The sequence below is a fragment of the Phascolarctos cinereus genome, unplaced genomic scaffold, assembly GCF_003287225.1.
Source record: "Phascolarctos cinereus isolate Bilbo 61053 unplaced genomic scaffold, phaCin_HiC Scaffold_4;HRSCAF=312, whole genome shotgun sequence".
Taxonomy (NCBI): domain Eukaryota; kingdom Metazoa; phylum Chordata; class Mammalia; order Diprotodontia; family Phascolarctidae; genus Phascolarctos; species Phascolarctos cinereus.
In genome coordinates this window covers 404,482,042-404,493,682 of record NW_027555847.1, presented here as the reverse complement: position 1 = coordinate 404,493,682, position 11,641 = coordinate 404,482,042, and the positions used below count along the sequence as shown (strand labels likewise).

General features: G+C 34.0%; 1 protein-coding gene across 1 annotated transcript in view; it reads right to left on the bottom strand.

The window, feature by feature from the left end:
- Positions 1–3,736: 3,736 nt before the first annotated feature.
- SRD5A1 (steroid 5 alpha-reductase 1) overlaps positions 3,737–11,641 on the bottom strand; it is a 30,052-nt gene continuing 22,147 nt past the window's right edge. Inside the window, exons 4-5 of the mRNA XM_021004450.2 lie at positions 8,440–8,590; positions 3,737–4,189 (exon numbers count right to left, since the gene is read on the bottom strand). Of these exons, the coding sequence (XP_020860109.1) occupies positions 4,123–4,189; positions 8,440–8,590 (218 nt within the window). The 3' untranslated portion in view covers positions 3,737–4,122. The remainder of the gene's footprint in view (positions 4,190–8,439; positions 8,591–11,641) is intronic.

The following is an 11,641-nucleotide window of genomic DNA, read 5'->3' as shown; positions in this document are numbered from 1 at the left end:
TGTATAAAGAATAATGATTATTTTTTAAAAATTAATAGCCTATTTCATATATATATATATATATATATATATATATATATATATATATATATATCAAAAGGCTTTTCTCCCAAACATAATTGACAATCGAATGTAACTTATATGCCTTCTTTTGAAAAGCTTTCTTCATGTTATAATTGATATTTTTTCTTCTTTCATTTTTGCCACTTTTCAAACAAGTGAAACAATTAAAACATGTAATCAATTATATTTTACAAGCCTTCACAACTATTGAGTGTACTTACACAAATTAAAATAAGTAATACTCCTACATGTGTTACTAAACATTTTCTTCTATTTATTCTTTTAATTACATTTCTCTAATCACCAATATTTTATATAATTAAAAACAAAAATATTAAAAAAATATTTTTTACAAAAAAGGGGGAATCTGGGCTATTGCCCCTTATTGACAATTGGCTATTAATTTTTGATAATTGGTTATATTTTTTACAATTGGCTATTAATTTTCTAAATATTAACAAAGATGAGTACACCTCAGCCTAAAAACATCCAGAGGCCCAGATCCATTACTGGATACATTACTAATGAGGGGATGAGGGTGTGCTTATATATTTTTCAGAAAACTTTGATAAACCTGCCTTGATACTGGAGAAAAATGTCAGAGCATGTATAACAACTCACAGCTTGAATACAAAGTATGAGAATTCAGGGGAAGCACAGAAGGAGCCAATCTACAGTAACGAGTTGCCTTCCCACATAGAGGTCAAGTGAAAGCTCCCTCTCATCAAGTGATAAAAGACTCCTGAACTTGTATTTTTAGCAATAGTAGCTTTACTTTCTGCTCAAGTGTGTAATGTACAGAATACTCAGCACTGGTTGCAACCTATCACAAATATGGACAAATTGGGACTATATATATACTAATAACACCTGTATATTCGGAAGACAAGAAGATCCCTATCTCCAGGACCAAGTCAATGTTATGATTACCCTCAGATCTCTAGCATCCAGGACACTTATATGTTTTTCAAAATTTAGTAACAATATTGAATCATGTCTTTTCTTTGTTACATCATTTGTTAATACCTATTTGTCTAATGGATATGTAAATTTTATTCAATCAAATACTGTTTTTGAATTGGAATGTTACTTGTGTCAATTGTACTCTCAAACAATGTATTGATCATAATGACTATATTGTACTTTTGGTAAAACAATAATCATTTATTATTTTCCCTACTAATATTTCACATGAATAGTTCCAGAACTCTAGAAAACATGCTCCAAAATTATTATTTCCTCCTTAAGTCAATCAAAACAATTTATTGGTCTCCTTATTATTGGTTCAATCATTATTGCTTCTTTTATTGTATCTACTACTGTTTTATCTATTGTGCTTCAATCTAAAATTTAAACTGCATAATTTGTATATTACTGACAAGTTTGAACTGCTCAGTATGCTAACAATTGGCCTACGATTTTACAATATTAAATTTATGTAGATACTATGGTGCAACAAGAATTGGATCTTTTAGAACAATCAGTAATTGCATTAGGTAAACATAACAACAACTAGAAACACACTTCAATTTGAAATGTGATTATCGCTATTCATTTGTGTAACTCCATATATGTATTCAAACTTTACTAATATAACTATTGAACAAATATTAAATAAGCTCCAAGGTGCATGGCACTCTGACAATATCACCTGGGACATTAATCAGCTATCCAAAATACAACATGAAATTGCTGATTCTCGTATTGATGGTATTGATCCTAAAGATATTGCAAACAAATTGTTAGATTGGATTAATCAACTTAATCCTTTTAAGAATGTATTAAGTTTGCTATTACATTTTTTACCTTGGCTATGTTTTGTATTAATTTTGTTTCCTCCTTCCCTGCTTGTTAAAATACACTCGCCATACTTTAGGTGAGATTTTTTTCATCCCTTCATCTTCTCAACTTAAACAGTCAGAGGGGGGAGATTGCTGAGGGCTTGCACTGATGGGTTTGAGGATAAAGGTCATGTCAGGATGTTCCTGTTCCTGTCCATTATCTAAGAGCCCTCTAGGTCAGAACATAGCCTCTCCGACCTCTTCCAGGTGCTGTCTGTCCCTTGAGAGGATGAAGGATTTTTCAATAAACCTTGAAAGATAATCGGGAAGCGAGGAGAAGACTCTGGGGGGATACTCCCCCCAGTTACTGTTACCATGAGAAAAATTAATTGTTGATACTTGGTTTTTTCCACTCTTGATTCTGTTCCCACGAATGGGGTATAAAAGCCCTAACTCTTAGATCAATAAATGGAGCTTGTTTATAACTTGCTACCCCCTGGTCTGCATTTTTTTTCTCTCTCTCTCTCTCTCTCTCTCTTTCTTTCCTTCTTTCTTTTTGACTCTTTTCAGCCTCACCGGAGAATTGAGGATGACACCTGGTTGTGAACCTGGGAAGAAAGTGGTACTCTCCACAGTAATAGGAAAGCTAGGAGGAAGGGAGGGTTTTAAGGAAACATAATGAGTTCACTTTTGGACATACTGAATTTAGGAAGCCTATGGGGCATCCAGCTGAAGATGTCTAATAGCTAGTTAGAGATGCAAGATTAGAGGTCAGGAGAGAGATCAGAGCTGGACAAACATAATCAACTATGTAGAGGTGATAATTTAATCTATGGGAGCTGAGGAAATCATCAAATAAAACAATGCAGAAGAGAAAAGGGCTCAGGACAGCAACTGGGTGACACCCACAGTTAGTAAGCGTTACTTAGCACAAAGGAAACTGGAGTGTCGGACAAGTAGGAGGAGAACGAGGAGAGAGCAACGTTGGGATAAAATGAAGAGAAGACAGCATCAAGAAGAGAGCGATTGACATTGTCAAAGGCTGCAAAGAGGTTAAGAAGGATGAGGATTGGGAAAAGGAAAGATCTGGCAATTAAGAGAGCATTAGAAACCTTGGAGGGAGCAGTTTCAAGTGAACGATGAGGGCAGAAGTCAGAATGCAGACAGTTAAGAAGATATGAGAGGAGAAGTGGAGGAACGCTCTGTTTCCAGATGGCCTTCTCCATGGCGATAGCCATGCAAAAGAGGAAAGACAAAGGATAACAGCCAGACAGGAGAGCTGGATTAATGAGGGTTTGTTTTTGTTTTTGTTTGTTTGAAGATGAAGCAGACATGGATATCTTTGTAAGCCGTAGAAAAGCAACCGGTAGGCAAGGGGACAGTGAAATAGAGTAAGAGAAAGAAGTTGATAGAGGAGGGCAATATGCTGGATAAGACAGGATGGAATATGATCATTTGTACACGTGATTTGGTTTGTCTGGGCAAAGAGAAGAGCCATCTCTTTATCTGAGACAAAGGTAAAAGTATCTGAGTAATTTGAGATGAGGAGGGGAGAAAAGGGAGCTCTTGGCAAATTGTCTCAATTTTTTTTTTAAATAAAATATGAAGCAAGGTTCTCAGCTGAGAGAGTGGAAGAGGGAAGCTATTAACAAGTTCAAAAAGGGATGAAAAGATTTATTAAACACTACTTACTGGGCTTGTTTGCTTTTGTATGTTGTGTACCTAATTTGTTCCAATGTTTGATCTATTTTTTTAAACCAGTATAGAAGTGTTTTGAAAATTACTCCTTTGTAGGATAGTTTGAGATTTGGTAGTTGCAAATAGAAAAAAAAACAGGAAGCAAAAATGTTTTATTTGAAACCATTTGCTCTATGAAGACCAAACCACTGGCATAGCTAGTCAGAAAATATTTATTAAGTGCTTACTATGTGCCAGGAGCTGTTAGCACAGCTAACTCTAATCTCTAAGCAGGTTATACAAGAAAGGCAAGAATCAGTGCCTCCACTTGAGGAGTTCACAAAGTGAGGTGAAAACATCAAGCTTTGCAAAACCAGTGTCCTCAGAAATAATTAGAACTCAGAGAGCCTGAGATTGCAGCCTTTGTATTCAGTTCTAGGAACATGGTATTCAAACTTCTGGAAATTTACTCAGGAAAATTTCTTAAAAGATTCTTTGAAATATTATTCAGGGAAAAAAATGATAGTTATACATATTTCCCAGAGAAAATTATCCACACTCTTGAAGTTGAACATAGGAGAAAATTTCACTGATGATGTGCTTAATATATAAATGGAATTATGATTTTCCTCAACTTTGGATAGTCTTCAAATTTCTCCAGGTACCACCTTAAGAAAGGGAAAAAAAAGTTAATTTAAACTTAAGTATATACAGGACCTCTGTATATAAGGATCCTGCCAGCCACACACTGATTTAGTTTTAAAATGTATTATCTATACTTCATTATATTTTTATCTATGTTGTTAAGCATTTTTCAATCTGGTTTGGGCTGCATTTGGGGGAGTGTGGGTCTCATGTGGCCCTTTTGTTTGACATGTAGCCTAGAACACTGAGAAACTAAATAACATTCCTAGGGTCACACAACCAGTATGTGTTAAAGGAGGACTTGGACCTAGGTCCTCTTACCTCCAAGCCCCACTCCTAATCCACTATACCAGGACGCCTCTGGAGGCGCTAAATATAGCACAAAAAACATTAGAAATAACTATGTGCTAAAAGATGAAAATGATTAAACAACATGTTGTGGCTTTTAGGTTAAACAAGCATCTGAAATGTTTCAAAACAGGATGTTAAGCTTAGCCTCAGGGAAATAGAGTTAATAACATTTGGGTACTGGAAGAGCTATTATATTAATAGCCCTTCTTAAATAGAGCAAAGATTCTCAGCTTTGACTTCTTCCCTCCATAAGCACATTTAGGACCATTTATTTGCATTTTTGAGCAGAGTTTTTTCTTGGATACTGAAAGGTGACTAGTACTTAATACCAAAAGACCTAAGAGCTATGACTGTCACTGTCCTATAGCTAATGAGAGAAAAGAGGATTGCTTCACCATCTCATAAAGTTAGGATGTAGTCCGCTGTGGAAGGGATATCCAACTCGATTATAGAAAGTTAGGGATGACACACAAAAACAAAGGATGACCACAAAACAGAATGACACAGAATCACAGAATTTCATAGTTGGAAGAGACCTCAGAGGCAATCTAACTCAAACTTATATTTGAACGAGAATGCCCTCAAGAGAGTGGGCATCCAGCCTCGGCCTGCAGATGTCCAATGAGGGAAAAACTACTCACTCCCAAATACACCCATTCCCTTTTTGGAAAGCACTAACTATTACAAAGTTTTTCTTTAGATCAAGTCTGTTATCTTTCTACAACATATAGTAACAAATACATATATGTATGTGTATATATATGTATGTATGTATGTATGTATGTATGTATGTATGTATGTATGAAAGTGGAAAGGAGAGGTCTATAAACACTAGATCTGAAACCTTCTATAAAGCTGTTTAATTATTAAAATGATAGATCTAGCTAAAAAATAGAAAAGTTGATCAGTGGAACGCATTAGATAAACTGTTATTTATGAATGTAAAGGAACATAGTAGCACAGATAAACCCAAAGACTTCAACTACTGAGAAAAGAGCACACAATTTGACACAAACTACTGGGAACTTGGAAAGAAGTTTGGCAGAAATTTGATACAGGCCAAAATTTCACACTGTACGCCATAATCATCTTCCAATGGACCTAACTTAGACATATAAGGTCACATCATGACTAAATTAGAGAAGCAAGGAAGAAAATACCTTTCACAACTACAGGTAAGGGAAAAGTTCATAACTAAACAAGGAATGGAAAGAGTCACAGACCAACCATAATTCCTGTATGCTACCCACACCTCCTGACAGAGGTGACAAACATTTTCAGGCTTGTGAGCAACGTAGGAATTTGTTTTGTTGACTATGCATATTTACTATAAAGGTTTTTGTTTCCCCTTTTTATTCAGTAGGAGTGGGGATGTAAGAGAGGAAGCTAGTGATAGGTTTGTGAAAAAAAAAGTCAAAGAAATTTTTAAAGATAAAGTTTTTTAAAATTTCAAATTGGTATTCTTTCCTTCCCCTCCCCAATTGAAAAAACAAGAAAAATGAAACCCCTGTTATAAACATGTATAGCCAAGAAAGCAAATTCCTCCACTGGCCATGTCCAAATATATCTGTACTCTAGGTCCATCACCTCTGTTAGGAGGCGGGTAATATGTTTCATCTTGATTCCTCTGGAACTGTGGTTGACCATTTTGGCTGTTGGTAATATACAGAAATGTTGATAATTTATGTGGGTTTATTTTATATCCTGCAACTTTGCTTCTGAAGTTAATTGTTTCAATTAACTTTTTTTTTAAAGTTGACTTTAGAGTTTTCTAAGCAAACCATCAAATTATCTGCAAAAGTTATCATTTTGTTTTTTCTTTGCCTACGCATACATCCTTAATTTCTTTTTCTTGTCTTATTGCTGTAGCCAGAATTTCTAGCACTGTTTTGAATAATAATGATGATAATGGACAACCCTGTTTCACCTTTGATTTTATTGGAAGCCACGAGCTTACCCCCATTACAGATAATGCTGGCTCTCAGTTTTAGATAGATACTACTTATATTAAGGAAAGATCTGTATATTCCTATGCATTGTAGAGTTTTTTTTTAAGCAAGATTAATTTTGCATCTTGTTAAAAGCTGTTTCTCAATCCACTGATAAAATCACATTTTTGTTGTTCTTGTTCTTAATATGACCAATTATGTTTATAATTTAACTAATACTGAACTAATGCTGCAATCTTGATATAAATCTGGCCAGGTAATAGTGTATAATCTTTGCGATGTGTTGCTGTGGTCTCCTGGCTTAAGTATCTTATTTAAAATTTTTGCATCAGTATTCATTATGATGCTGGTCTATGCTTTTCTTTCTGTTTTAACTCTCCTTGGTTTGGTATAAAGACCACATTTGTACCATAGAAAGAATTTGGTATGAATCTCCCTTTTCTTTTTTTTTTCTATAGCATTGGAATTAATCATTCTTTAAATGTTTAATAAAATTCATTTGTAAATCCATCTGTCACTGGGTTTCTTTCTTTGAGTTCATTTATGGACTGTTCAATTTCTTTTTCTAAATTGGGCTATTAAGGCCTCTATTTCTTGTTACAGTAATCCAGGCATTTTATATTTTTTGTAAACATTAATACATTTCATTGAGATTGTCACTTTTATGGTTATATCACTAAGCAAAACACTCTTAATCATTTCTTCTTTTTCTTCATTGGTCATGAGTCCAACTTTCAAATTTTTGATATTGCTAATTTCTTTTCTTTTTTCCTTCTAATTTCTTTTTCTGACACTGAACTTTTTAAATAATCTATTTTTTTTCTTCTGGTAAGCTGGAGTGTCATATTTTTGTTAGTATTCATCCATTTCATCTATATTATCAGTTATGTTGGCATATGATTGGGCAAAATAGTTTCTGATAGTCACCTTTATTTCATCAATTGTGAATCTTCCTTTTTCATTTTTGATAAAAAACATTTTACTCTGCTCTTTTTAAGTCAAATTAACAGTTTATCTATTTTATTAGTTTTTCAAAGTTAGCACCTAGTTTTATTCATCAATTAAAAGGTTTTTGTTTGTTATTTGTTTTATTTTTTTCCTTCCAATTTTGTTAATTGCTTCTTTGATTTTCAGAATTTTTATTTGGTATTTAACCAAGGGTTTTTTGATTTGTTGTTTTTCTAGTTTTTGTTGCTACATGCTCAATTAATTAATCTTTCTTTTGTTGATGAACATATTTAGAGATATATATTTCCCCTAAGGACTGCTTTAGCTATATCCTATAAATTTTGCTATGTTTTCAATTGGTGCCGTTGTCTTTGATGGAATTTTCTACAGTTTCTATGTTTTGTTCATTGACTCATCAATTTTTTACGATTGAGTTATTGAGTCTCCAATTAATTTCTTCTTTCTGCAAAGGCCCTTTAAGATAATTTTTATTTTATTGTGTTTGCGTAAAGAAGCATTTAGTATTTGTGTTTCTACATTCATTTGTAAAGTTTTTATACCTCAATACACATGGTCAATTTTTGTAAAGGTGGCGTGCACAGCTCAAAGGTATGCAAATGCCTTGCTCTTTCCATTCAGTAATCATCAAAGATCTCTCATTTCAATATGTTTTGAAGTTCTATTCAAGGTCTTCTTGTTTATCTTTTTGTTAAATTTGTCTAGGTATGAAAGGGATATATAGAGGTCCCTTACTATTACAGATGCACTGTTTATTTCTCCCTCAATTAACTTTTCTTTTAAATATTTAGAAGATATATTGTTTGGTGCATATATGTTAAGTACTGACATTGATGTATAAGCTATGGTACCTTTATGCATAATGCAGTTTCTCTGCTTATTTCTTCATATCAAGTTTATTTTTACTGTAGCCTTGCCTGAAAAATCATGACTGTTATCCCAGCTTTTGTAATTAAGACAAAAGAAAATAAGCACATAGAGTTATTAATATTAAAATAAAATATTACCTGTGATGTTGTTTTGCTCTGGAGCTTAAAATACAAGTTGTAAACAGTGCAAATGCAATGCCTTCAAAGGACCAACTTGCAAGAGCATATCCATACCATTCTATCACCTCTCCAGAGAAATTGGCTGCAGTAACATATTCAAACAAGCCTCCTAAAGTTAAGGAAAGCAAAACAAAAGAGTAAATTTACCATGAAAATCCTCCTCACAAAAAAGTGAAGTGATATCAGTTCATGCACATTAACTATTTTCAAGTGGTTTGTTTCATTGGCTTCCAGAGAAATATGCATTTAAATATGAAAAATCTCTTCCTTTCAGAATGTAAGTGGTGACTGGTGAGATTGGATAACTTACTTTTATCTTTCCAATTTCTATTTTTATACACTTCTCAATTAAGCAGGACACTGAATGTATTTAGCAACTTGGTTCTGATTTGTTTAAAGTTAAAAATATGGATCTAACTCAGGTTAGCTGAAGTTAAATTTTTCTGCTTTATCAATATTGCTGAACTGACACCAGATCAATTTTAAAATAAGATAAAATAGTACTATATAAGCCCCAAAGCCATTACCAGTAGACATGTGGTCAAGGATGATAACAAATGGTTCTCAAAGGAATTGCAAGCTATTAACAGCAAAATGAAAGAATGTTCTAAACTTCTAAAAAGAGAAGAAAATCAAAATAATCTCCACTAAAATTGGGAAAGATAACAAAAATTCAGCATAATCAATGTTGGAGAGGTTGTAGAGAGATAGGCACATGTGGAGTTATGAACTAATATCACCATTCTGGAAAGCAATTTGGAATAACTAGTGACTAATAAGCATCTAATGATAATAAGGGACAAAAATGTCAATACCCTTTGACTCAGGGATTCTACTGTTAATCATATCCTTCAAGAAGGTCACTGGTAAGAAGAAAAGCCCCACATAAATAAAAATATTTATTGCAGCACTTTTTTTTTGTGGTAGGAAAGAATTGAAAACAAAGTATCAACTGGAGAAGGCTAAACAAGTTGTGGTATATGAATACAACAGCGTATTACTATGCTATAGAAAACATGAAGACTTGCATGAGCTGATGGAAAATGAAGTAAGCAGAGCCAAGAAAACAGTACATGTAAAGGCTACATACAACAGTTTCAAAATGGAAAGAATAACGACCACAAGGGAAGAAAAATTTGTTATGAAATTATTAGGAACCAGCCTGGCCCCAAAGAAGAGCTATGTGAAGCCACCTCCCCTCTTATTTTTCAAAGGTTGGGGTCCAGAGAAGTGAGATGTTATGCATGTCAAATTTTTCCAATGTGTCGATCATTTTAATGAAATTTTTTTCTCTTCCTCCACTTTATTTTTAAAACTTTTGTCAAAAGGGATAGCTCTCTAGGAAAGGGGAAGAAGACTTATAAGGAGAAATATAGGTGAAGTAAAAATAAAAGATGTCAATTAAAATCTATTTTTTTAAAAAAATTCTTATGGTAAAATGCCTCTGGGAGGCCACTGTAGAACAACTTGCAATGTTAGGTTCCCTAGCCTGCTTCCAAAAGGGTTTTTATTGAACCTAATCCTTGAGGAAAAATAAAACATTCTTCCTGAATCTTTGGGCCAGGAATTGATCAGTGTTCTTTGCTTTAATTCAACTGAGGCAATGACAGTGACAAAAAGCTTTACTAAAAAAAATTAGTGGGGGAAGCTACATGGCACAGTGGATATAGCACTGGCCCTGGAGTCAGGAGGACCCGAGTTCAAATCCAGCCTCAGACACATAACACTTACTAGCTGTGTGACTTTAGGCAAGTCACTTAACCCCAGCTGCCTCACCAAAAAAAAAAAATTAAGGGAAGGTTTAAAATAAAGCAAAATTATAGACACATGATACAACTGCCAAGTTAAAAAGGTTTAAAATTAGTTAACAGGATCCTGTCTAATAAGCTTACCAAAAAACCATAAACTTTAACCTCTCCCCAAATCTGCTAACTCCCTGATATGTTCCTAAACAACTCAATCACTTAAATGGAAAAATTGGTGGAGGGATCCCTTAAGTATGGGAAGTTATTCTTTGTCATTTTCTCTTAAAGTTACCTGCCTAATAGTTGAGTCTCTAGTAAAATGCCAAAGGCAGCTCCCATTTGTAGGGCATTTTCAGTGTTATCTCAAACAGTTTCCAATTTAAGAAGCTAGGAAGAAAATTCCTTGGCAGCATACAGCAGTTGAAAGAATGCTGGGTTTCAGTTTTTTTTCCTTTATCTATAAATCATATCTAATGTACAAGGCTACTAGGAAAAAGGTCATCCAATAATGGTTTATTGAAGCGTAGAGTGGGGCTGGTTGGAGGTTCCCTGCTGGGGTAGTGGTGAGGCCAACATTGTTGAAGTGACGCAAATATGCACAAATAACAGAAGGGCGTGCTCTTTTCTTAGGCAACATCTCCATTACGTGGCAGAGAGCCTTCTGAGACTTGTCAAAGGTGCCATCACTTCGTGGTAGCAAAACAACAAAAACCCCTGAAAACAAAGTAGGTGTCCATTGTCTAGGTAATAACTGAGCAAACTGTAGTATAGAAAAATGGAACAGAATTGTACTGTTAAGAAATGATGAGTATAAAATATTCACAGAAATATGGTAATGATTTGTGAATTAATGCAGAGTAAAATATGAAGAACTAATAATATCCAAAATGACTTCAACAATGTAAATAGAAACAACCACAAAAAACCTTAAACACTTTAATTATAATGACTGCGCTAAAGAAAGTTCACTTCCCTTCCTCTCTGCAGATATGGTGGTGCTGGTTGTGGAATATTATACATATCATCAAATACGGTTCATATATTGGTAAGTTTTGTTGAACTATTTCTTTTTCTTTCTTTTATAATACTTGTTACAAAGGATGGAAAGCAGAGTAGGGGAGAAGGGAGCAATCTATTTGGAAATGAACACAATATAAAAATAGCATCAAAGAAAATGAGAAAATTTTTTTAAGAATGAGAAATACGAGCAATTCAGAGAAACATAACAAAATGTGTATGAACTGATGCAGAGTTAAAAAAAAAAAGCAGAACCAAGAAAACGAGATTCATGATACACACTCCTCCTTGAGGTAGAGTTGCCTGGATTAGAAGATAAGCTAATTCTCACTTCAGTTCCCTATGTTTCACCAGCCCCAGATCCCCATACCATTCTTCATCTCATCTAGCCATCCATC